The 26,806-nt window shown below is 43.1% G+C and overlaps 1 protein-coding gene across 5 annotated transcripts in view; it reads left to right on the top strand.

Annotated features, from left to right (window-relative positions):
* Positions 1 to 897: 897 nt before the first annotated feature.
* The window catches only part of SLC15A2 (solute carrier family 15 member 2), a 66,469-nt gene continuing 40,560 nt past the window's right edge, over positions 898 to 26,806 (top strand). The window contains exon 1 of one of the 5 annotated variants that reach the window (XM_061370077.1): positions 898 to 931. In XM_061370077.1, coding sequence (XP_061226061.1) covers positions 913 to 931 — 19 coding nt within the window. In that variant the 5' untranslated portion in view covers positions 898 to 912. Of the gene's footprint in view, positions 932 to 12,761; positions 12,950 to 20,227; positions 20,277 to 20,849; positions 20,872 to 22,839; positions 22,955 to 26,806 lie in introns of those variants that run through there. The other 4 variants (XM_061370074.1, XM_061370076.1, XM_061370082.1 and 1 more) reach the window with 4 other exon arrangements.

Here is a 26,806-nt window from a genome sequence, read left to right as displayed (position 1 = left end):
GGAAGGTCCACCAGGACGCTTGCTATCTCTCCCTGACCCCATTGAGGAGCTGCTCAGTACCCATGCCTTGTTTTGAGTCTGTCACCTCAGTCGTTGGGGAGCTGCTGGAACAGGCTGGGAACAGGCTGTGCTGGTGCCAATAGTGCTACACAAAAAGGCATTCACACATAACGAAGCTCTGAAACGCCCTGAGCAAAAGTGTCAGCAGCTTGAAATGGGGTCAGCTGTGCTGTGGAGAGAAGCAGGCTTGGCTGGGGGAGCAGAGGAGAGACCTCCTGCTCTTTGCTGAGGCAAGGGGCCTCCAGGGCAATGGGGAGTGAGCCTGCTCCTGCTGACCGTCCCTGGGGTCCTTACTGCTGCTGCAGATCAGGGTCTGGTGGCCCTGGTTTTCTTCAGGCCTCATGTAGGTACCCAAAAAAGCATCTTCCCACCAACAGAGCTTGGTTTTCTGAAGCTGCTATAGGCAAACAGACACTGCACACAGACTGGCAGCTCCTGTAACCTCCTGAATATCTGCGATTCCCTGAGCAGCCATGCACAAGTTGCCATCTTGCTCTGTGCCTCATTTTCTCCTTTTTATAACAGGATAATAATGCTGATCCACTAAGGGAAGGGAGGAGGTGGGGAAAGGATGTTTTTGTCATTCTGGCTGTCCCTGCCTGGAGGGCTGCTGTTGGAGGTTGGTTTTGAGGCTAAGGCAGAAGGGTACTTGCCTTTGCCACTGAACTAGTGGCTGGCTCTAGCCACATGATGACACCTCTTCATGCTGTTTACTTAAAACAAGAAGGTATGTCCCACCAGGTCGAGGCAGCACCAAGAGCTTTTTAAACTGAGTTCTGTCCCCGCCAGTCTGTGGTCCCCGTTTGAAGGTGTCATGCCTCTGGCTAAAGGAAGCTCTTCAAGTTGAGTCATATGGACCCACTACAACAGGGTAAGTTAAACACTGGCCTTCCACAGGCTCTACTTGCTTCCTGAATCAATTTTGAGAGAAGAAGATTTTTAAGGCTGTACTGAGTGGGAGCAAAGCCTTCCCCTGCCTCCCAGGTATTCAGTAGCAACTGAGCTGCTAAAGCACTTTGCCAGCAAAAATTCTCTGCAGTGCAGTACCTAGGGTTCAGCCAGCAGTGCTACCTGCTCTGAAGACATGAGTTGCAGACCTGAGGGCACGTGGGATGTAGTGTTGCTGTTCCCCATACTAGAACGCATAGTCAGTGTGTAGATACCATCTGGATGTGTGTTCAGGATTATTACAAGTGTAATCACCAAATGTTGTTTCCTGAAATCCTGGGGCTGCTTTGCAGCAAATTAAAGAAAGGAGCAGAAGCCTATATGCTATTTCACTGGTCAAAGTGGGGAGAACAAATTAAAGTGCCTATTTTAGCACAGGGAGGCATCTGTGCTCTTCTCAGGGCAGTTGCTGAGATGCCACCTATCCATGCTTGATGGAGGGGAAAGCATCTGTCCTAGCAACAGGCGTTTAGTCAGAAGTGGAGGGGCTGGCTAATGCTTGCTGTTGAGAAAATCTTTGGATGACAGCTTGGCAAGGACTGAGGGGCAGATGCCAGTCACAAACATCCCCACTAAAGCAGTATCAGGTGCTTTTTATGGGTCTGTCACATGCCATGTGAGAAGAGGCTGTGATCTATGCAATGGAGCTTCCTGGGGCTCAGCAGCAGGGAGCGTTAGGTGTTCCGTGGGATTTGTTCACTGTTGGTTGTGACTCTGAGTTACCATCAGCAAAATGAACTAAGGGAAATGGGTTGCAGAAACACTCTTCAGCTGCTTCTCTGCAAAGGCAGGCAGCTACTTAAAGAGCCTGTAGTAGTTTTTAAGCAGTACAGATGCATTAGATATATCATGTCACTGTTAAGCCTTGGTGCACTCTGGAAATGTCTGGCATTCTTATTCTTCTTTTAGCAAAATGAGGTTTAGGAAGTTTAAGTGACCAGAATCCCAATACATTTCTGCCTGAGGAGAAAATGGAAAGGTGGGGGTGTTGCTGTGCCTTATCACAGGCATTAGAAATGATGATTGGATGTGTTTGACTGTGCTTATTCTTTATTTCTAACATAGTTTTCATAGCAGAAACAAAATTGGGAATTAGAGAAAATGTCACCTCAGAGTTAATATATCATAAGAACCAAGTTGCTCAGAGGATGTAATCCCTCCCCTACATGTATATAGATGTTGGGTGTGTTCAACTGTTTCAGCACCCAAAATACCATAGGGAGATCCTCAGTGCTTTAGTTTCACCCCTTGCATATCGTGTTTTATATTTGCATGAGATGACTGAGTTAAGCTAAATCACACCAAATCTAGGCTGAAGTTTTCCTTATCTTGGTGTTTAAGAGCCTACACTTTGGAATAAATTCAGTCTGTGACATGCTTATTTTTGGATGCTTCTGGACTATTCCTGTGTGGTCCAGAGCTGAGAAAGTCGCTCTGCTATCAGGAGGTTTTAGTTTGCTAAGCAGCACCTACCTGTCTTCTAAAAAAAGTTCTTACAGATCTATAGTCAGTAAAAGGTTGCAAATGGTTGTTATAAAGGGCTGGCTGCTTTGAAACAAAAGAATAGCTGCTTTCCTTTTCCAGATGAAAACTTGCCCCAAAGGTGAAGTGATTTGCTGAAGGTCCCTCAGAAAATGTAGAGCAGAGACAGGAAATGAACCCAAGTCACCTGACACCCCATTTGATGCTCTCTTAACCAATCTGCCTGCCTGCATTATGGGAAACTTAGCAAGAAACATGGGTAATGAAGCTGCCCAGAAGAATGACTCTGCTGCTATACAGCAGGTTATCCTTTAGATTTAAGAAATGGCATAACTTGTAAGTAGGGAGTTTACAAAATATATCGTCTGAAGACAATGTCATGTTTAATGCATTTGGTGCCAATGATTTGCTTTCCCTTCCTATACTGTTTACAGAGCAGCTAGTGCAGAGCCATTGAGTTTGCTATTGAAGATGAAAGGCTGGTTGTTTTTCAAAGCCCTTTGTACTTCTTTACTCCTAACTGGAGCTGTCACTGCAGATGTTTTTTATTTCATTTATCATTGGAGGTCTGAAGTCCTGTCTTTAAAGATTTCCTCAATTCAAAGGAAGATTTCTTTTGCTCTTAGTCCCAAGTGACCTGGAAGGTCTTTGCTCTTTTGTTTCAGCTGAAGACTCCACAGGCAATGCTAATGCCTTCGAAGGACTGCTGAAAACCTTTAACCCTCAGACAGCCAATGTCCCATCTGAAGTCCTTTGGTGAAGTCATGAGGAATTCAATCTGTCCGGCTCATTTCTCTGGCCTGGGAATGATAATACTGCTCTTGAACTATACAGATGGAGTGACTATTCTGATGACTATTAGTGGTGTTTACAATGGTACACAAAGGATGCAGCTTCCTCCCTCACAACAGCCACAGAAAGCATGTGTTAGCTACTGTACAACATTTCCCCCCCCCCCATCAGATTATCACTGAAGTTATTTAACAGGCAAATAATCAAGGCAGCAGAATCTTCCCCATTTCAAAGTTGAGGCACTGAAGCTGTGGGAGGTCAAGTAATTTGCCCAAGATCATGATAAGAAGATGAGACACAGCTGAGAATTGAAACTAAGGTCCTGCTTTGATACCTTAACAACCTGATTATCTTCTTGTGTGCCATCTCCCATGCATGGAAATAGGCTGAATTGAAGGATTTGCTCTCCTTCATCTAGCCTGTCAGCTGGTGGGTCTGTTACTGATCTCTCTGATCAGGCATTAAATCTGCATGATCTCGCTTTTTAAAAAATGTTCTAGCCAATGAGTTTCTCTCAGATTCAGTCTAATTGGTCCTTAATGGCAGTCTGACGGACAGTCCCTGCAATGCCCATTCCAAGCACGCAGCCTTCCCACTCAGCCTGCACCAACAGGGTTATCTGTCAGTCAAACTAATGCTCCTAAATGGCTACACTGCCCAATTGGAAAGCAGTCTATGCAAATCTCATAACGAAGCTATACTGAACAGAACTGGGTCCTGAGTGTTCTCCAAAGCTCTCCCCATCAGTGCATTCAAGTGACTTTTGACTGATGAAATGCTCTTCAGCTAAATGTGCTTTTCATCTGCAAATGTGTTTTCTGTAAATGACTCATAAAAGTGATTTGAACTGGTATTTTCTCAGGTTGCCCTATAGCCCTGCTGCCAACACACAACCCTTGTTGACCTATGGGGTAGCCCTGGAGGGGAGCTGCTTGTGAATTGTGTGGGGCTGAAAAGCCCCTAGCCCGGCACACTCATCTTAGTGGAATGAGAAGCAGTCCCAAAGTCTCAGTGTTCACAATGACCACAGAGAATCTTGCTGTCCTTGCTGACGAGTTTGAACACTGAGCAAAGGGTGAATTGATACTGAGTGTGTCCAAAGAAGGAATGCATTCAGATACATTTTCAGTGTTCTCCACTTATAAGAAAGTGATGGCACCTGGACCCTGGGAGACCCAAATAACTATCTGCTTGTTCACATAAAATGTTTCCTTCCTGTTTTATTTCTTGGGATAGTGTTTATACAGCAAACCATATGTGGAATGCACACAAACTTCTTCCTTCTGTGCGTCCACATGTGAGCTGCTTCTTTGTTGTTACTGATTACCCATTACAGAATTGAGATTAGACATGCACGAGTGGGAGGAAGGCGGCATCGCTGCCAAAGAAAACTTGTGTCTTGCATCTCAAGTATCAGGTTATCAGAGAACTGTGTAAAGAGTAATCAAAATGCATATGGCTACCACTGAAGGTGACCATCTTTTAGTAGGGAATGTAGTTCTTTCCCTCTCTGTTATATTTGGTCAAATTGCACAATATCAGTACAAAAAACATTCTCCAAAGGAATAGTTTCAGTCACATTAGAAGTCTCTACAGAACTGGAAAGTTAATGTGAATCTTTTAAATCCTAGAGCATTGCCCTGTCTTTGCTTTCGCAAACAACTGCATCTGAGAACAGCACAAGTTCTCTACCTGATTCTGTTACCAGCTTTGCTGATTTTTATTGTAAAAAGGTTTTGTTGATTTTTATTTTTGTAAATTTTAATCTCTTCCAAAAATATCCGAAGTGCACTGAATATTATGTCCTGCCACAGAACCCTTTGGCTTAATAATTAAGAGATTGATCACCACCAGTAACAAGCATGAAAGTTTAAATGGTATATAACCATTGTCTGTGCTAATGCAATAAAAGCGGGTTTACTTTTACAGTGGTTATTTTAGCAGCAATCTAAATCAACACCCTGTTGATGATCAGGCTGCTCTTTCTTTAAAAAGAAATGGAGTGCTAGTTATTATTATGGGTACGTTATTGTCTTTACCTTCTGCAATCAGCTTTTATTCATGCTTTTACAATAGGTGTAAATTTTTATATTTCCTTAGGCAAGCACAAGAATGAACTGAACTAGAAAATTACTTAAAATAGGCAATACTGTACGGTCTGTAAAAGGTCAATGAGTGCTGAGCTCTGCAAATGGACAGCCCTGCTATGCTGGGGCTGCCAGTCAGGCAGCTTGGTTGGGGGTGTTAGAAGTGTGGTGGGATGTATTCTGTATAGACGTGTGTTAGGGAATTTGGGAGGGGAGAGGGAGAATGGTGGGGAAAAATTCTGTGTTATGAGGCACAGCCAGTGGGTGAATGGTGTTGGAAGAAGGAATCATCTTGCATGAGGCTGGAGGATTTGCTCCTGTGACATACAGGGCACCTGCAGCTGTGCCTTGTTCTCACTCCTCAGTCCTAGGCTTCTGAAGGCTGTGAGGGGATGTAGGAGCAGCAAGGGAGACCAGGAAAGTGGCTTTGTACCTTTGTGTGATACAATGACAAACACAAAAAGGAACTCTGGAAAGCTCTGACTTTGATGCTCTTGAGCAGTACCACAACCGTGGGGCAGCCAGTTTTATTTTCCCATTCTCATGGTAATGTTGCTTTACAAAGTTGGAAGAAATCACTGAGCTGTGGCTAGGCTAAAGTGTCATAAGTGCTCAAGGCATGGAAAGCTTGTTGCTCCACACAACTCTATTCCCAGGCTGCACTGGCTCAGACAAGCAATGTGGTGGCAGGTCACACTTGCATCACTTCCAAGGGGGGAGCTTTTGTTTTTCCTGTTTTCTAGGTTCAGCCAGTGGAATCTGGGTCAGTCACAGGATACCCATCATACCTCTCTGTGGAAACTCTAGATGGATATATGCTTGTGATTGATTTGAGGATCACTGCTTACATTAGTAGTGCAATTCCTATTGGCTCCAAGGAGAATCTGTTCAGAATCAGGTTAATTATTAGCTTTTCTGCTCCTTTAGTGTCTGGATGGTCCCTTGCTATCCTCTTCCAAGACAAGACTGCCTTTGAATGAGTTTGAATGCATATACAATGTACTGTTCCCACCTGGCTAGACACAGCTGTTCTGTGTGAATGGCTGCATAGCAGAAAATGCTGAGGACCTGAGGCTGACCCGTCTCAAATAGGAGTCACTGCCCTCTGTCTTCTTCTCTCTAATCTTTCAAACTATCCTCCTATATGATTGCTGTTTTGTAAACTCTCATGAAAGTTGGTTGCAAAGTGCTATCAATGCAATTTTCAAGCGAAAGGAGAGAAATGGTGACTGATTCTGTGCAGTATAACTGAAGGCAGTGACGTGTTACATTGTAGTTGGCCTTTTTATCTCCTGTCCTTTTTACTTTCTTTTTTTTTATCAGTAGCAAGGTGGCAATAAGCTTAGGTTGACTGCTCCTTGCCTGAAGGGCCATACCAGTGTATCAAGAGGTGACTATGTGATGACCATCCAGGCAGTTTGAATGCTAAGCCTTGTATGTTCACCAGTCTGGAACATTCCTCATGAAAGCACTTATTATCAGTGCAAGTTCAGATTCTATGGCAGAAACAGCCTCCTTTGCAACCAGCAGGGGTGTGCTTGAGTCATGGCCTGGTTTCCTGGGCCTGATCAATTTGCAGAATAACGTATTTCCCTGGTCAGGAGTAGGCTGTAGCTTCTTGAGTTGCTTAGTCAATTTTGTTCATTTAGCAATGGTAGGTTGGGTATAGCATCCTGGCTTGCTTTGTGATGGAGAGGTAAGGTCTCTTAAGGGAGAGAGTTAAGGGACTCTTAAGTTATCTTTTCTGCTATCAGTGACAGATGGGGCTGGCTTTGATATCTCCTTGCTTTTTCCTTGGGAATTCAAATGGAATCAGTAGCTGGAGAGCTGATGAATGGCACTGCAATTGTATTTTGGTAGCAGTGAGGAAATCCAGGGCTGATTACCTTACCCATCAAGGCTAGAAAGAGCACAGGGACTTCCACAGCTGATGGAAAAGGGAAAGATAAGGGATGGGAAGTCTGTGTGTGGCCTTCCACACGCTGAAGAGCAGAGAAGCAAATCCATCTGTTAGCTGATAGAGATAGCCCATCCCCATGGTTCTGGGGTGACTTCGGGAACAAGCATTCTCCAACAGCATACTGAAAGCAGGAAGTTCAATGAAGTGAGCTTCTGTTGTGTGCCCTGAAGCCAAAGAACATTTATTTTAGGAACAATAGTTCCAGTGCTAGCAGTGACCTTTTGTTATCATATCCTCTGGGGGCAGGTGCTTAACTCTGGTGCTCTGAGTAAGGCAGTCCATTGTTTTGGTTTTGGCTTTCTTTGCCTTCCCACTTCTGGCTCACTTTGGTTCATCACATGTCAAATTACTCTCATTCATCCTTGTTCCTGCGAGGATGGGGCATGGGCTAAAAATATGGTAAAGCAGAAGGTACCACGTGCATAATCTGTTTTCACTAGCTAGATACAGCTGTGCAAGCCTGTGGTCTCAAAGCTCTTTCATTAACCTGTGAGTGGGCAGGGAACCTGTAACTTTCAATGTGTCTTGCTGAAGAAAGCACTTTGTGACTTACCCTACAGCGAGGTGTTAAGTGATGCAGAGTTGTCCCTTTCCAGGCCATCCACCCAGCCTCTGATGGAGAAGATAAGCTGCTAACTCTGCTGGCTAAGCTGTGTTTGGCCATCTTGCCATTGGGCTGGTCTTTGCTTGTTGCACATCAATACAAGCTGCCTCAGGCTACCACCCAATGCATCTGCCACAGATTTACAAAGCAGCTACAGCTTTCATTGGCATGGCCAGAGTCATCTGTTCTGCATAAACGGGGCTAACCATCATCTGGCATATCTCTGCATCATTGGGATCTGTTGTAAAGAGTGAGGGGCTGAGTACTCCAATAGCATGACTTAGTCACTGTAAGCAATGGCTCGCCCCTGATGTGGTTGCCTTAGAGCTAGAATGAGCTGGGCTCCTTCCTCATGTAAATCCACCTGAATCCACAATGTCTGGCACAGTTATATCTGTCACATACGCATTTTCTTGGTGCCCGTAGCTTCAGTTTCAGGGGTGAGTGCTCTCCCCATGGAGGAGTTTGTTCTGGCAGTCAGCATATAGCTGAGGTATTTGAGAGTCTGCCCAGTATAGATGGGGCAAATCTGGCCCATGCGGGTGACACATAGACATTCTTTTCGCTCTGCCCTTCCCTAACAGCAAACTCAACCCCAGAGCTTGTCCTCCTTTGCTGGCTGGTAAATAAGCCATGTTTACTGAAGAGGCAGCCGAGGAAGTGTAAACCTGTATTGCCACTCATTGGCAATAACCTGCCTCATTGCATGTGCTTTGTCTGTGCCAGCACACCATTAGCAAGGTGGAGAAGCTGCAGGAGAGTGCACTGGCAATGCAGTTTTCTTCAGCTCTAGAAGATCTGGGAATGTAATAGTCTTACAGACTCAGAGATGTGCATGATGTCTGAGATATAGCATGTCTGAGGTTTAGGAATCTTCTGCTGCCTGCGTTTTGAGATTATGAAAATATGAAAAACATGGCTTCACATCAGTGAAAATAGTTTTTACATGTTCTAATTGTGAGCTTTTACTATGTGTTTGCAGCTTTTTTAAACTATAACAACTAAAATACTTGAAATTACATGTTTGAGTAATTTTGAAACATTATTCTCTCATTTCTTATATAAAGACAATCTTCTGAATTCCTTTCCTCTAAAAGACCCCATTTTTCCACCAGTTGGTAAATCTGCTTGATTCAATTAAAATAGCTTTTGTGGAGCTGCAAAGTTAGGGAATTTCACTCTCGAATGCTAAATGGTAGCAAAGAGTTTACCACCGGACATAAAATTAACCCCAGAACTAGTTTTTCCTAGTTTCTAGCTAATTTTTAAATGCTGGTTAATTCTGTGTTTGGTTTGAGTCTGGAAATCACAATAAGAAGCCTCGTAAAGCAGCTAGAAATCATTTGATAATGAGACACCAGACAGAGATGTGAATCCACGTGTTTTATAGCAAGCAAATACATTAACTATTCATTCACTGGCAGTTGATTCCAATTCTCTATAAGGTGCTTTAAGAAAATGTATGTTCTTGAGTTTTACCCTCAGTTAAGTCTCCCCTCATACTAGGTCTTGTAGCTACATGACTAATAACGTTGGACACCAGAGTCCAAGCCACCTAACAGCTTAGCACCACAGTAAATCTATTCACTTCTTACATCATGTGCTAGGTTTTAACTAGACTTCGCTCCAGCTCTGTGTCCCTAGCACACAGAATTGCCTTATTGGTGACAACCCACTGAAATGAGTGGCATTATATGTGTTGATCTAGTCCTATGTGCTCCTCTTGTCTTCCACAGCTGCATATGCCGTGCCACAACTTCAGCCTGGTGTGTGACCTGCCACTGGGCAGCACGGATGCCTGCTCCAATGCTGGCATGTTAAAATACCTGGATGTATACATATTCATATGTAATTGTTTGAAAAGTTCAGCCTGAGGAAGGCTGAACTGAGGTGCAAAGAAAGCAGCCCTGTCTGGCCAAGATACAGGAGAGGAAATCTCTGCTGTAACCAATGATAACAAACCACACCAATTACTCAATTAAAGCTAAACCCATCTTTAATCAAGACAGTCAATTGAAGAGGCCTTTGGGAATTTTCAAGAAGGAGGAGTCCCTAATGAGTGCGAAGGGAATTGCTCCTATTTATTGCAAGGTTGAATTTGCCCCGAATTTATAAGTGCTAATTTTGAAAAAGAGAATCAATCATTAGTTTTTAATAAAGAACTTTCTCCTTGTGAGCTGTGGGGAGGGAATGAAAGCATTTCCCTGCACGGTTTAAAGTTCATTACTGCACAGATCAGGGAAAGTGTGCAAGAAAAGTGCAGTCAGATGAATATTCCTTGCTTAACCTCCAAACCAGTAATTTAGAGGAAAAAAAAAAGCAATTTATTCTAAATTTGAGTTCCAGGTGAATACCTTTTATCTGAGCTCCATTAGATTATTCCCTTGCTAGATTCTCATGAAATAGGCTGTTTGTTCCAGCAGCTGTTGACTCCCTGTGATCATTTTGAAACCAAAACATTCTGTTTTCATTAGCAGTGTTTCATCTTCCACCCTGGTGACATGAGGGGCTTGAGGAAGGTGTCTGTGCCTAGGTGTCAACTTTCTGCACTGAATCCCTGTTTCTTCACTGGTGTGGGAGCAGACTGGATGAACTGCTTCCTGCTTGTCTCTGGCTGCGGGTACAACAGAAAAATGTGAGAGCATTTGGCAGCAGTGCTATCTCCAACCAAGTCAAGAGACAATGTCCTCAGCCTCATTCTCACCGCACAAATTTGTAGCTAGATCCCTTATGCTCATTCCCACTGCAGTGTCTCAGCAAGGTCTCTTTTCAGTCTCAACTAGGATAATTTCCTTCCTTGGTTGCTGTATGTGATTTCTTTGTGCCCAGGGTTTATTTCTGCGTGGCAACCACCAGACAGTTTTTTCTACATTCTCCTGTTTATTCTGGACTTACACACTACAAGTTTCCTACACAGCCCTTTTGAAAACCACAGATTTATTTGGTTTTACTGCCTCTAGTCCAAGTAGCTGTTCTGAAATCCCATAGGGATGGGAGCATTAGGGGCAGACAGATGTGATGAGCTGGGGCTGCTCCACATAAAGTGCAGCTGGTTGGAAATAGTCTTGACTTTTTCATAAACTGAAGTGTTGTCCATCCCTGTTTTCACTGACCTGATGTGTTAATGTGCTGATGGGACTGGGCAGTAGAACTGCCTCAGCATTTCCCAGGTGGTGTTTGCTTGAGGCATGTTTGCCTTGACAGATTTCTTCCCATGCATGAATTCTGAGGCAGAATTTATATTTTATAAAGCTTTTTATATCTCTGCCCATGATTTTTATTGCAAATTGAGCTCCCCTCATGTTGTATTGCTTTTCTTTTCTCTCGTTCATGACACAGTCATCAGTGAAAGCCTACCTTTACATATCTCATTTTCTCTCTGCTGTCCTGAGAAGGGCTCTATATCCATGACCCAGCGTATGTAGCTTCTGATTCCCAGCCAGGAGCAGCAGTGGGAACTGAGAGCTTGTTGTGAGGCTTTCAGGCTCCTGCCTCCATTCTGGGGAGCCTGCAGTCTCCCAGACCCCAAGGATTTGCAGGGTCCTCACTGCGGGAATGAGGTGGGTTTCCTGAGCAGCCAGGTGGGACTGAGATCTGTGGACCCAGATGTCTTCACTCCTGCCAACACCCAAGGAGGAGATTCCTCCTATCAAACCATTTTACTACAGGTTTAGCACCACAGACAAGGCAGAGCATAGATGAGAAGAGAACCAGGCTCTTAATTTCAAAGGATGCAGTGGCATTTTACCTTATGCTCTGAATTATTCTGTCACAAACATCTTGAATGTCTAGTTTATCTGTTCTAAAATGATCACTAGACTGCTCATCAGTCATTCTTATTTAACAACTAACATGCTGCAGATGTTTTAGCAACCTAAATGTTTGGGCTGAAATTATTGCGTTCTCGGAGCTCTGTGCCTGAACTGGGAGGGAGATTCTGGTGCCCTTGAGCTACTTGTGTGATGCACTGCAGTTTTACAATGGATTATGAAGTCAAGGCTGAAGAAAGCGAAAACTTTTCTCTCCTGGGCAGTTCAAGAACTCAGGTTATTTTGCCTTAGGAATACAACCCTACCTGCCTGCTTCTCCTATTTCACTGCAAGTTGCACTTGAATGGCGAAGTGATTCTTGCATGTGTAGAAAGTGGGGGCCTGGAGGAGTGTTCAGCACTCGCAGGAAGACTGGCCTTTGGGAGAAGCTGATTAGTCAGTACAGTGAGTTTTTCCTTCCTGCTTGCCATTCACCAAAGCCCAAATCTAATTTTAGGCATTAAGCTGAATATTAACTCTTGAAAACATATGGCATCAATTCTGATTGCTGATAACTTTTGGTAAGTTGGCTTAATGCAAACAAATCCTACAAGTTGTTTTCCATTCCCCAACAGGGCATGTGAAAAAAAGGAGGAAGCTGTAGGGCTGAGAGAGACCAGATCTGGCCAAGCTAGCTCCAACATGATTGTTTAGCTGTCTGTCTTCCCTGTAGGATCAGCTGCTGAAGAGCGGAGGAGTCCTGCTCTGGAGCACATGTAAGTTGGAAAAAAACCTCACCAATAGCTCTGCACTTACAAGTGTACTGAGTGGTACAGAAAATACAAAAGATACCCTGAAATGCATAAATGATGAATTAAAGAGTTAATGAATCCTCAAGAAGGAGTAAGTTTGCATACAGAAATCAGAGACGGAAGGCTCACCAGTACATTTCTCTGGCCAAACCCACAGACGAGGATTAACTGAGAGCCTCTGGGGACACAAACAGAACGTTATTCCGAGGCCAAGAGCTTCTTTCGCCATTCATTCTCCGTACGTCACCATGGTATATAAGTGCTGCTGTGGGTAAAAGAAAAAATAACATTATGTTCATTCCCTGCATTCATCTCAAGACACATCCTGAAATCTAAACATCTGATAGTGCTCTCTTATTTTGTATTGACCCACTTCACTTTTTCCCCCATGGAAGTCTGTCTGTCTGGGGACACTCCACTGACACGATCCATTGAGACTTGCTGCAGATATTTCCGTGAGTAATGTGCTTTGGTTGTGTTCCTGTTCTTTCCGCGTTCCCTGGCTAAGAGTGCTTGAGCAAACAGATATTGAGTGAGGAATGTCTTAGGGAGTGGGCTGATTTGAAGCAATTGTCCAGAATACCCATGAAAGAGCTTCACAATGAGAGCTGTGCAACCTGCTCTGTGAACCTCTTTCTAAGGTGTGTGCTCATCCAGGTGAGAAACTGAAGTGTACAGTGTAGCCTGTGTGTCCTGTTGTGCCTCCACATATTGCAAATTGCTAATGCTGCCAAAGTGCCTGAAATTTTTTGCAGAAACTACCTGACAGATAGTTCTGATAAGCGATCTTTGTTTATAAGAGTAAAAAAGCAAAAGTCAGAAATTGAGCGAGCTCAATTAATTAATCACCAATCTCCAGGTCTAGCAAAATAACTCAGAGGAGGCTGGAGTCTCTTTTTGGTCGATTTTCAGCCAGTGCTGGAAGGAAAAGTGACAGAAATCTCTCTGCAAAGCCTGTTCTGATGAGATTTCCAGCCAGTTTCATGAATGAACTTGGTTTGGATTAACTGTGAATAAGCCCTTGGGCAGAAGTAGCTAATCACAGGTCTATTGATCAGAGACACTTCTGTGAATGGGGTTCTGACCCAACACTCAATAAGGGCAATGTGAAACCCACTGGGGCACCTTATATCTGGGTAGCCTCTTTGCAGTTCTCTCCAAAGCAGCTGGAGTCAGCTATTCCCAGACACTGGAAACTGGACGAGGGTGAATTTTGCTTGTGGTCCATTCACCTATTTTATGGAGCTTTGCATCAGGCCAGGGGACAAGTTTTCTCCACCATATGCTGGTCATTTAAAAAACCAATGTAGCAGGTGAGACCTAGTAAGAATCAAGCTTGTTTTTTCCTCCTGCTGCTCTGATGCCTTGTTTCCCAGCAGTAATTAACAGGGACAGATGCTTGCTTCTTTTGGGATTGTTTAACCTTGGGGACAGTTTGAGGTCTGTCCCTGGAGGCTGTCTCCACAAGTAACATGTTTTTTAAATTCTGCTCCTCTATTGATCCCCTGCCTGAACAATTTCTGGTGGTTCTTGCTCTGAGCACAAGGGTGTCTGCAATCAACCCTGTGACGATATTTGAGGAGAGCACTGGTTTAAAAGGCTGCCTCTCCTGAAGCATGCTGTCTGTTTTAAATGTGGAAGAGTATATGAGAGGATCCGAAACAAAGGCATTTTTGGAAGCTTGGGAACTTTTAGTCCTTGAGCCTGAGCCCAGCCACACTTTCTGACTTTGGTTTGGGAGCCTCTGATTCAAACACACCTTTTCTACCTGACTTCCAAACCTGGAGCACACCATGGAATAATTTAGGTTGGATGTCCCTTCTCCAATCTGAAGGAGGCCAGAAGTCTTAAAAAGTCAAGTTCTGTCAGATGCTTTTGCCTCTAAATGAGTTCTTCAACATGCTAAGAATGATTGATCTTGTGAGATTTCATAATGGTGGAAATCTCATGAGACTTTCCCTTGCTTTGCTTTGAAATGCCCATCCCTGTGTCTGGGTTCCTCCTGTGCACCCAAATCCCAGCTTTAAGCTAAGCAGAAAATATGAGTGACTGTTTCAAGGTATGATAAAACCTTTCTGTATTTTAAGGAGATTTCAAAAACAGATGATAAATTATCTTCAGTACCAAGCATAGGAAGAACTCAAATTGAGATGAGGAAAAGTGTGAGTTAATGAGGTTTGAGTCTTTACCAAGTGATTATGGGATAATTAATTTAATGAGATACATCTGTGGACCCAGCTGAGTTGCACTGCAGTGGTGAGGATGTAAGGCAGTTTAAAAGGCAGTGTGTCCTACTCTGTTTGGGTAGTATTACTGTGGGGGAGGGATTTGTTGAATGCTCCTTGAGGATGAGGCATTGGCTTCATGGCACAGAGGCTGGTATTTGTTTTTCAGGTCTGTGAGAGGCACAACAATGCTGTTGTAGTATGATTGCAACATGTATAAGAGCTGCTTTTAATTATCCTGTTGTACTCCTGGTTGTGTTTGCTATGCTGCCATCAATGCATGTTATCCTTAAATGCAGATGCTATGAGTTCTTCGTAGACAGGAATTCTAGGGTCTTTGCTGGCTTTTTTTTTTTTTTTTTTTTGGCTTATGAGTACAACTGAAGCATATTTGAAGGACTAGTTTGTATCATAGAGAGAGAAAGAATATAAGCTTCTAGGTTTCCCTGATACTGCAGCTTGATAACCTCTTATTGCCTTGTAGCCCTGAGGAATGAAAGAGTTAATGTGTTCTCCAGCATCTTTGTTGTTCCTGCAGAATAATCGCCGTTTTAAAGATGCTTGCCTTGATATTACAATGTAATACTCTGCTCAACTAAACCCTGAAAATCTGGTGGCTGGTAGATAAAAATCATTGAGAACGAACATTTCATTTGAGGCATCAATAACTTCTGCAGAGCTGTTAGGAAAACGGCTCAGCTGCTCAGAAAATGGCAAGGAATTTTATTTTTGTGTTAAATAGCTCACTTTGCTTGCCCTGCAAACCCTGGCTGAGGCTCCTGGGGTCAAATTTTCTGGAGGTGGAAATACAGTATAGAATATATGATGGGGCATAAGGGCTTTCAATCCTGCTTGTGAGGTTGTGTGAAAAGATAATAAGTGGGTTGAGAAGTAAAAGCACTGGCTGAGCAATCTTTCAGGAGTTGTGGGCCTAGTTCTTGTTTCTGTGGCTGGTTTTCTGCACAGCCTTGGAATGGTTTCTCTTTCTCCTTGTACTTACATTGGTTCAATTGCCAGACCAGTGTTGCAGGAGATGTCAGACCTTCCAGCTGCTTCTTCTTGTAGTCTGGATGGTCCCACAGCTGGTAGGGTTTCTGCCTGGAGTGACTTGAGTTGACCAAAGCAATAGGATACCATGATCCCTATCTCTATATGGGCTGTGGTTATTCTCCCAAGCAGCCATAGCACCAAACTGTGCTTGTGGAGCCAAATACTATGCTAGAGGTGGGATTTGTAGGGAGCATCCTTGAGGCACTGGTTTTTCTTCAGAGCTTTTCTTCTAGAAGGTGGGGATGCCTTTGTCACTTCTTCCTAGTCTGGTGGCAGATTGGGCTGACAGTCCTCAATTTGGAGGCTGATGCATGAAGACAGAGCGCAGTGAGCCTGTGTTTAAAGGGGTCTGTGCTGATTAGGATCACATGCTGTCACCATAGTAGCAGTTAATTGAGGGGTTATCCATAGACATCAAACCATCTCTCTCTGATTTTCCTTTTCTTCCTGTTATTTAATAAAACTAGTGAGAGGAAGGCTGCATTAATTTTTATCTTTAATTCTGTGACTGCAGTAAAATCTAGTATTTGAAAAGACACTGAATACAGGATAGAATTGGTTCTATAATAATAATCATAAAACCTTGTTTTCCCTCTTTGAAAATAAATATGGTCCTTAGTAGAAAGATTTAGCCATTGCTGGCAGCCAATCAGCTAGGACAATTTAGGCTCCAAGTACTTGATTAGAATAACTTTAAGGAAAATTGCCTTCCTGAATCAAATAAGAATCTATTAACCTGGTGAAACAGGGTTTCCTTATCTGAGAGGTTAAAACTTAAAACGGAGCCTGGGCTACATTAGATGAAGCCTCTTTTAAAATGACATAAAGACAGAAAGTAATAGAAACACCGTCTTTCATGTCTAGTCAATCAGATCTAGTAGAGGAATTATTCCTCTGACTTTACCATTATAAAATTGGCTGTTTGTTAACAATGGGAAGTGTCAGGAATGCTGAAAATAGTTTTATTCTCTCCAATATTTTTAGCTGTCTTTATGTTGGAGAGAATGAATATTAATCTGAGTTTATAAAGCAAAGATATTTCTAGATGAGTGTTATGCTAAGGCATTCCATGTTGAGTCTCTTCAGAGATTTATTGTTAGAGGTAAAACTGAATGGGAAATGCAGAAAAAGTGCCATGTACACTTTGCTACTCAGTGATTATTTCTATAAACAAATCTCTTGCAAGTTGCTGAGCGCTCAAAGGTTCTTTGAAGTCAATTGACTATATACCCCTCGAGTGTCCCTCTGCATCTTAAAGGATGGTTAGAGCTACTCATGTAGCCTAGGCATATCTGGCAGTCATGGAAAAGGTGATTGCATTTTCTTGGCATGGATTTATTGAAGTTAATAAACATTGGCACTAATGGATTTCTCTGTCAGTGAGTACTAAGGTGCTCCCCTCTCTTTACTAAGGGCTAGACAGGAACACCTGGAGATATCTAAAGGCTGAATGCCAAACAGCAAAGTCATGCCAGCTGTGGGCACAAGAGATGAAAGAGGTGATGGAAAGCCTATACCAGCATATGCCTAGCACCTCTGCTCATCAACTGGGGTGGAAGTACTATCTCACCTTGTCATGCACCACAGATGACACTGCAATGGATGTGTTAACTGACCTGAATGGGTACACCTTCATCATCTAGCAGCCCCTGCTGTAGCTGGTATGTGCCTATGCTTCCTCATGACTGACATGTACCATTCCCATCTTGCAGCTGATGAGTTTTTTCTGTTTGCTGGGCAGATGTCCTCTCCAGAGAATTAGATTTAAGAGAGCAAGCCCTGGGCCTAGTGAAACTTCTGCTAGGTTTGGGCATTTTGCTTTGCTTAGGTACAGATACAATTGGCTGCCAATGAGTAATAAATGTAAACAAAGGCCAGCTTGATAGCTAGTAGCTCACCACAGGAAGATACTGGAAATCTACAGGAGTATCCTATAAGGATACAAGGAACTGCTTAGAAATAATTTAGGGAAACAGGAGGATTGGAGGCAAGTATAGCAGCACAAAGCATGAAGGTGGCTTAATTTGACTTCAGTAAACCTCCTGCTGTTGTGTAGGACTCAAGCACTCAGCCTGTGTCTGCAATCATTGAAAACACATGAGGCTGGCTTTGCTGGGCCTGCAGGTGCAGTAAGAGGAATGTATGTTGTTGCCTGCTGCTTAGGCATGTGCTGTCCTGCTGCCGTGCACCATCAGCACTGCTTTATAGCTTCTGGGAAACACCAGGGGTGTTTTCTGTGTGCCCACGGGAAAAACATTTATGTGTTCAGGGTTGCTGTTTGCAGAAGTGAAGTATCCAGAATGTTTGCAGGTGTGTGATGCAGGACTTGGCTGTTGTGCAATGGGCGCAACCCTATGCAAGATCCCAGGAAGGAGACAGGCTGGGGGTAGAAGAGAAGGGTTAGAGCAAGTGCCTGATTCAGTGTTTGACCACAGCCAGAAGGTGCACTCCAGTTAAGCTACTGAGAAAGGAGAGATTATTTCTGAGGGAAAGACATGTTGAGCATAGGATGTGCTGAGGGGGTGGCACCTGGGAAAGGCTGAGTACCCCTGGTCCTGCTGATGTTGGGTGGATTGGATGCCACTCAGCTCCCGTGAAAAAGTGGACCTTGTTGGGGGAGTTAGCATAAGGAGGAAAAGGCACAGATGAATTCTTCCTCCTATATGGGTATAACCTTTCTTCCCACTAAACTTGGAGGGAATTTGCCAAGAATTCCAGTGTAAGTGCAACAAGATCCAGATTGCCCTGGGCACAGAATGGCCAAGACAAAATGTATTGTGCTACAAAGTGTTAGGGTGCCTAGAAATCCAAAAGCTGTATGCTTAGACCAATGTTAAAAAAAGGCTGAGAAGGTCTCTGGTTTTGTGCCAGTTCCTCTGGACCCTGCATCAGAGAAAATCCACATGACTGCACATCCTGCTGGAGCTGGTGATTGCTACTTGCACTCACTGTGTTAGCAAATTGATCTCCATGGCTGCTGAGGAAGGAGGCTGAAAAGAATGGATGGCACTGCAAGCTTGTTATGAAAATGCAGGGAACTAGAGACAATGAATTTTGGATGAGCCCCTGATCTGCCTGGCCCTTGATATGGCAATGGAGGGAGTTGGTTGGGAAGGATTTGATTAACATCTTGGTGGAAATGATAGTCCCTAGAATGCAGAAGGTCATACTGTATTTGCCTGTGCTTACATCTGGGAGAGGTCACTGTTGCAGAGCTAAGATCTTTCTGGATTAGATCCGCAGGGCTTTTTTAATCAGAACAGAAGTATTTTTGGGATTTACATGTTTTCTATCCTTGGCATCTTGCCCTGATGAACTACCAATTACACAGTTGCAATTTAACTTAAATTGTAGTTAAAAAATTGGCTATGTGCTGGGATATGGTGAGAATACCCTTTCTGTGATGACAAAGATTTGAAATTGTGCAGTGTGTTATGTCTCCTGACATGGAAGCTAGCAAAGAATAAAACAATCAGACTGTTTACTGTGGGTGCATGGAAAAAAATGGAAAAGCTGAAATTAATGCCTTCTTCGAGATTCTCCTCATCCTGTAGCCAGATTAATGAATGAAACCATTTGCCCTAGATGCACAAGAGATTAATACTGCTTGATTTTCATTTTAAGGCCAGTGGATTTAAGATAAGGAGACTTTAAATATGTGCTCAAGGTGCCTCAGAAGTAACACAGTCAGAACTGAGCCCCAGTGTTCTGCTGCCAGATCTTGTAGCCATGCCCCCTCCTTCACTCTGCAATAGGTTCTTCCTGGTGTTGGACATCCCTGTGGGCTGGCTGTAAGGAACAGAGAGTTACAGGATTCCTCCTTTCTCATTACCAGCTGCATCTTGCTGAAGGAGAGGCCAGAAGTGATTAAAAGCAGTGATTTACTCAGGAGCTGTATGGGACTCACCCCTAGGAAGGAGCTACTAGCGAAACTGAGGCCTCAGTGCAGAAAGGAAAATTACCAAGGCAGTATCTTTCCAGAGGCTTGAAGTGAGTATGGAGAGGAAGGCCATGCACCCAAAGGATGGCTGAGACACTGGATGGGACTGTCCTTTGACATTTCTTCAGGCTTAAGGCTGCTGCAAGCTGTGGCGTCTACAATAGCTGAGCTATTCCTCAGAGCTGTGGAAGAATAAATCACTAGCTGTTTTTTCTTTGCTGTGATAGTATTAGAGGCAGGGCAGCTTAATGGATAGATTGCTGGGTTGCCATGCAAGAGGCTTCAGTGTAGTCTGCCTTCATCAGGATGGTTTTTTTTTTCTCATCTCTGAAATGGAGATACTGATATCTGCTCAGTGAAATGCCATGACACCTGCCACTGAAAAGCACTATGTAAGATCCTGTTTCTGATACTGTCATGGAGAAAATGTTCCTGGGACACGAAGGAATCCTCAAGTGGTCTTCCAAAGTCCTGCCATACCACGTCCATCTTCCAGCTGCAGGGACCTCCCACCTTCTCACTCTGTGAAGGGGATGACCCAGCCTCAGCCCCAGCAAAGTGGACTCGGTAAACCTTCATATTTTTCTGTTTCCAGGCTTTCTGTTATTCACAGATTTTGAACAGTGAGCCTGAGTTGTGCTTTGGCCAGGCAGCTATATTGGGTGTCTGAGGGACTAGCCAGCACACCTTGTTTGTTAGGGGCATAAGAAACCCCATTCAGAATAGATGACTTATACCCTTGGGAGTCAAACAGCACTGACTGGTGTGTTAGAAGCTGAGCTCACATTCCTTTATACACCTATCTTGGCTCTCCTTTTCTTGATTTGTTTTTTTCGGAGCAGTCTCTCTGTTGTTGACTTTACATACCTATGTGAACAGTAAAACTAGCTATTGTTTTAAATTGGGACTGTCTCTAAGAAGTGGGCAGCATTCCTAAAATGCTTTAAATTGCTATAAAGGGAAAAAAAAGGCCAAGGAGGAAGGGCAGAGGATAAAAACATCTCAGGGGCTGAACAAGTTCCCATGGGTTCAGATTGCTTGGGGTACCTGGATGTCAATTTTCTGTCTTGAACTTATTGAAACCAGTGCTACCAGTCAGCTGAGTCAGTGCCCAGTACAATCAGTACTCCCACTCCCTCAAGGACAACTTAGAACTGGAGGGGTAATAGTTGGAAAGGAATTTGAGAGGTCACTTAGCCCACCTCCTTGATGATATCCTGAATAGTTAAATTATTCCTAGTTTTCTATGCAATATATAGCTTTCATTGGTATTCACTTAGTCAGTGCTGTGTTCCAAAAGACCACAAGTCTTCTTCTGGAGCTGACTTGCAATTTTTTTGCTGTGATTTTGTGATTCTCTCATCTTGAGAGGCTAGAAAGTAATTTAGCTTTGTGGTTATATTTTGTTTGTGCTGGATTTTCTTCATTTCCTGCCTCAGCTGATCATCCCTATCTTTCCCTGTGTTTTGCTTGAATGTTCCCACCAATGAAGACTAAAATCCTAATTTTTCCATACTATGACAGCCTCTTAAAATGTTGTTCAGAAATAAAAGCCCTTCCCAATGTGTTTGGTTTGTCTGTTTCTTTTTATCCCCTTAATCTTCCAACAGAAGCCACAAGCATTATCAAGTAAAGCTTTTTATTTGTCCCAACAACTATTCTGCCTCCAGCTTTTCTTCTCTATCATGTTGTCTGGCCTGTGGTGCTAATACTTCTTTTCTGCTTGTTTTTCACAGTGCTTGCCCAGAGTCTCATACTGCTAGCTTTGCCATGATGTGCTTTGTATTTATCTATAGTACATCTTCTTATAATATGACTAATGTTGCTTGGATCGTGGCTGTATATTCTACATTCTGGATTTAAATCCTCCTTTCCATTTATCTTTGCTGGAATATATCTTGTGTGAATAGCCTGCTCTTTTGTAGCCATAATTAAAGTTTTGCTTCAGTCCTCCTTTTACACGCCACTTAGAGTTTATCATCATCTTTTTATGAGTTGTTTGTGCTGTTCTTCCTTTTGCTTCAGGCTGTGCATCCCTTGCTGCTCTATCAAATGACTCAACACCTGTAGGTATTTATTCCTCATTACATTTTGGAATTTGATCTGAGATTGGCTTAGGCTGCTCACTATTGCACATGTAAGTGGCTGTTGCTGTGTATTTCTCTTCACTGTAAAGTTCAGATGTGTCTCAGTGTTTTCCTAGTACATCTTTCTAGTCCTCCTGCCCAGTTCCCCTGGGTCAATCTTTGTTCAGCTAATAGCACTTCATTAGGAACTGCATAGCTGTTTGGAGTAACACTAATTTTGTGTGTTGAGGTGATGATGAGAGACGTGGAGCCACAAAGCACTTGGGACTGGAATTCCAGTGCAATGAAGAAAGGAAGGATGCAGGGGGCTTTGTGGCCATGATGTGTGGTGGTGGAGACCTCGTTTTGCCCTACTGCTGAAGACACAGAATTTCACTGTGGGCTATTTCTGTGCCTTCAGAAAATATCTGGGGTTTTTCCTGCAGAGGAGATGCCTCTCCAAAGAGTCACTGCTGTTTAGAGGAGGTTATGGGGGAAAGCAGAAAGGAATAATCAACAGAAATGTGGAAGAAAAGATGCTGATCCTCCTTCAGGCAGCTCAAGTATTTGAGGTGAAAAAGGGTCTGCATAATGGCATATTGATGTTAAATTTGCATTCCTGAACATGCGAAGAACCAGGAACTGAACCTAGTCTGTCAAAAGGCGGTGAAACCTTGTGTTTTCTCACAACCTTAACTACTAAGAGACGTGTACGGTTAAGGCTAGCTGTGTGGCTGGTGTACGGCGTCAAAAGTTTGGACTTATGGCCAGCTGTAGAGTGTGTGCAGTCTCAGGTCGAGTCCTGCTCTCATCCAGAAGCCCTAATTTTATTGAAAGATAGTGTAGCTGCGGCGCAAAGTGATTGATCATGAATGTCCATGAAACCTGCCGTGCAGCCTTAGAGGCTATATTCAAGGAGAAAGGCAGATTCCGTATGACAGTTGGGACCTGAGCAGAGATGACTTCAGATCACAAATAAATGAAAGTTTAACTATGTTACTGGTGACCAAAGGACTGCTGTTGTGAAGTGAAACATTAACAGCAGGGTGAGTGCGAGCAGGGTTGCTCAATGAAGTTCATCTTCAGGCACAACAGAACTGTGGTTGTCCAATGTGCAGGAAGGAGCAGGCATGGCAGAGGGGGACAGCATGCTGCAGGCTGCAAAGGAAGCCCAAGCTGGTGAGAGAATGTTTTATAGATTTCTTCTTGCTAGTTGTAGAAAAAACTGTAGGCAGAAAGGCACCAGAAGTGACAAGATGTTTCTCTGGCTGTTATAGATTGACTAGTTATCAGATGACAGGCTCTGAAGTATAGATTAGGTACTTGATACTGTTAGTGGTAGTAATCTAAATACCTTTATAATTTTGAGTCTGTAAGAGCTGGTGAATAGAGCAGATATGCAGGTCTAAAGACTTCCAGCATATTTTCCTGGTTGTTCAAGTGATTTAATACATCATTTCCTTAAATTACTTTGAAGTTTGAGAGAAGTCTCCAGGCAATGGAAACCAGTCTTGTTCAGTCTAAATCAGTTAAACCATGCTCTTTCCTGTAATGAAAGAATTGGAGAAAATAAGCCAGAAGATACCTGGAGAGGTTATTTTGTCCATCCAGGGCCAGGTCATTAAGCCCAAAGTGATGCTGGTGCACATTCATCTAGATTCTTGTAACCTTCTTGGAAAGAAAGAAAGAGGACAGAAATACAGATATGGTAAAAGGGCTATAAAAGTATGACCGATTTATATGAATTCAGGCTAAGTCTCATTATTAAGATACCAGTGTGGCTGAGCTGAAAATCAAGAAGGGAATTGTGCAACAAGATGAATGCAGATGAAAATGAAGAGATCAGTTGAGTATAAACAGATTAATGTGCACAGCACTGCAGCAGGAAGCAGTGAGAATCTGAGGATTGTAAATGCAAAGGGAAAATGCAGATTGTCTTCCTGTGGATTTGGGAACCAGAAAAAATTAAATGATGAACTTGAAGTTATAGAAAAATATATTCAAGAGAACTTCTGGCTATGCAAGGCATCTGGTAGCTGAATATTAAATTTAAGCATGAATCATCCTGCAGATTCCTCACTTGCATAATGAATAACTCAGAAAAGCGGAAATTTCACAGAAACTAGTCCTTGCTTTCGTGCTTACCAGTTAAAGTTATTTATCATGTGATTTTCATAGAAATTCAGGAGGGCACCTCATCCATCTGCCTGCTTTTGAATATATCTTGATATTTAGCCAGTCCCTAGTAAATTCTTGTATAACAGGCATCAGGGATTGCCTGGACCTTACAGCTCCAGCCCCACCATCTCTGTTCCAGTGCTGACCTAGTCTTGCAGAAAGGGAATTTGGCCAAAAGCAGCTTTAAATATTTTGTGAAGGTTTTTCTCATGCTTGATGAAAATGGAGAACAGTTGGTCTCTGTGGCTGCTTTTCCTGGTAATGGGGTAGAATTCGGTATTCTTCTTCCCTGAATTTCATCTTTTTCATTCCGGAGCCACAAAGTGGTTTCTCCCATTTAGCAATGTCATTTTGAATTAGCACCCTGTTGTTGCGCTTTAAGCCCAGCCGACAACTCGGAACCATGCAGCCATTTGCTCACATCCTTGGGTGGGATGGGGAGAAGAATTGAAAGAATGTTAAATCCCACTGGTTGAGATAAGAACAGCTCAATAACCAAAGTATAATATGAAACTACTACTAATAATAATAATGATGAGGGAAATAACAAGAGGAGGGAGTATAAAAATAAAAACGTAAAGAAAAAAAACCACAATAAAAACAAGTGATGCACAGTACAATTGCTCACCATCCATGAAACTGATGCCCAGCCTGACCCGAGCAGTGACTCAGGCCTTTCAGGTGACTCCCCCCAGTTTATATACTGGCCATGACGTGCTGTGGTATGGAATACCCCTTTGGCTAGTTTGGGTCAGGTGTCCTGTCTCTGCTTCCTACCGGCTTCCTGTGCCCCTCCTCACTGGCAGAGCATGAGAGAGTGAAACCCAGGATACCTGTTCTCCTTCAGGCTTCTCCATCCTGGTTTTGGATACAAACAAAAAATGCCTGTTTTTGTAATCCTTATTCTCCTTTTGGTGTTTGGAAGGGATTAGCTGATCAAGGATCTCTCAGGCTATGGAGGAACACACCTAGGTTGTCTTAACCTGCCATTTTAAAGGCAGTGGTAATGCTTGTCCTGCTTTTGCTCTTCACAAGGGAAGTAGTTCAATACTGCATTCAGCCCTTGAAGATGAACTTCATCAGGCTCTAGTGATTTGACCAAATATTCTTCAAGCAGGTTTTGTCTCATTTTCCCATATTCCTACAGGTTCATTTACTGGTGTAATGTATTTTGTTGCAATTTAGTTTTTCTTAAGTCAAACAAAAAGGTCACTTTTCTGGTTTCTCTAGATGAGCTTTTGTTTTTGTTTTCTAGTTTAAATAACAGACTCATTTTCCTTCCTCTTTCTCCAATATTGGCAGCATTTCTAACACCTTTTCTTATAGCCTTTTGTGTCTTGCTGCTAGCTGTAATTCATTTTGTGCCCTGGCTTTGCAATCTTCGTTCCATGCTTGGTCTGTTTATACCTGTCTTCAGAAATGTCACCTTATTTCCATTTGTGGAACAATTCCTTCCTGGTTTTCAGTTCAGCCACACAGGTCTCTTTCTATCGAAGGAGATAGGAGGAAACCTAGAAGGAGTTTCAAATTAATTCAGAATGAATCTATCTGAGGTGCGTGCAAATTTATTCTTCTTAACTTGTTCCTGTTGTTTGCTATGAGTTACCATTTATTACCAGACATCTGAATTCTTTTTCTCCCTTTCTGTCTAAGATGACTTTCTGGAAGCTAATGGCCTAAGTGGCTCTGCAGTGTATTTGACATGTAATGTGTTAATCCCACTGACTGATACATTTGTTTTCATGCTAGTATTAAAAAAAAATAAAATCATTCAGCTTATGTGACACATGGGGTTGTATACACACACAAGAAATACAGCTGCAGGATGCTGAAAATATTAAGGCACCACACTGCAGCAGTGTGGAAACCCTGTTCAAGAGATGGTGAAACTTTTTCTGGCTTCCTTTTGTATTACTCCTGTAATAACTTCACTGCTGTGTTTGCTCTCCTTGCCTGTGCATGACAGAATACAGCAGGTTTCTTCCAGGAGTTGTCTAGAGATAGCTGGAGTAGTAAGAGATACCACCAGAAGGCTCAGAGATATCGCTGCTGCCTCTAGCAAAGGGTCAGACTTGCAGGACACGAGAGTATGTGTTAACCTGGTGTGTAGGAGGCAGGACTAACATGCACAAGTCGTCTTCTTTGTACTGCCTCCAATGTTGAGTATGCTTTTGAGTCACTTTGCCCTGTTAAACGAGCTTAACAAACCCTAGCTCTCTGGAGGCTGTTTGTGGCACCTGAGAAGTGACCCAGGTGAAAAGCAGGCCTCTGCAGCTGTGCAGATCACTGGGAAGGCTGCAGATGAGGAACTGGTCTGTGGCAGTGTGGACAAGGTACCACTTGCTTTGCTACCGCTGTAGAATGAAGGAGTAAGAAATAGGTAGACCTTCCTGACCTCATCTGAACATTGGGTTTCATGTTTAGCTGCCTAGCTGGTCCCATGCTTGGTTGTACAGTTAGCAGGAGTGAAACAAGATCCTCAGGAATTTTCAGAGGAAGCAATGCCAGAGTACATGAGGGGATGTGGAAAATAATTATGCTTTCTCTATGCACCCTGACTTATCTAAGTGTTTGCCATGTCTTGTTTGCAATAACTGAAGTCAGATTAAGGATCTGTTGTGTCAGCAAAGGCCTCTTTTCTGGTTTGCCAACTGCAAACCTGGTTCCTGTGGTACCCAAGCACTAGCAGCAACTCAGTACTGGAGCTGGGGATGAGTTTATGGAGATTCCTTGTACTTTTCCTAACCAGAGAAGGGAGAAATATTTAGGAAAATTCTTTGAACATATGCCATTTAAAGAAGCCAAATGTGGGAATGAGGGGAAGGCAAAAACCCTAATGCACTGCACCAAGAA

The sequence above is a fragment of the Neopsephotus bourkii genome, unplaced genomic scaffold (assembly GCF_033783945.1).
Source record: "Neopsephotus bourkii isolate Nb327-2 ecotype Australia unplaced genomic scaffold, CSIRO-AGI_Nbou_v1 NB_1526, whole genome shotgun sequence".
In the NCBI taxonomy this organism is placed as follows: Eukaryota; Metazoa; Chordata; class Aves; order Psittaciformes; family Psittacidae; genus Neopsephotus; species Neopsephotus bourkii.
This window is presented reverse-complemented; position numbering and strand designations above follow the sequence as displayed.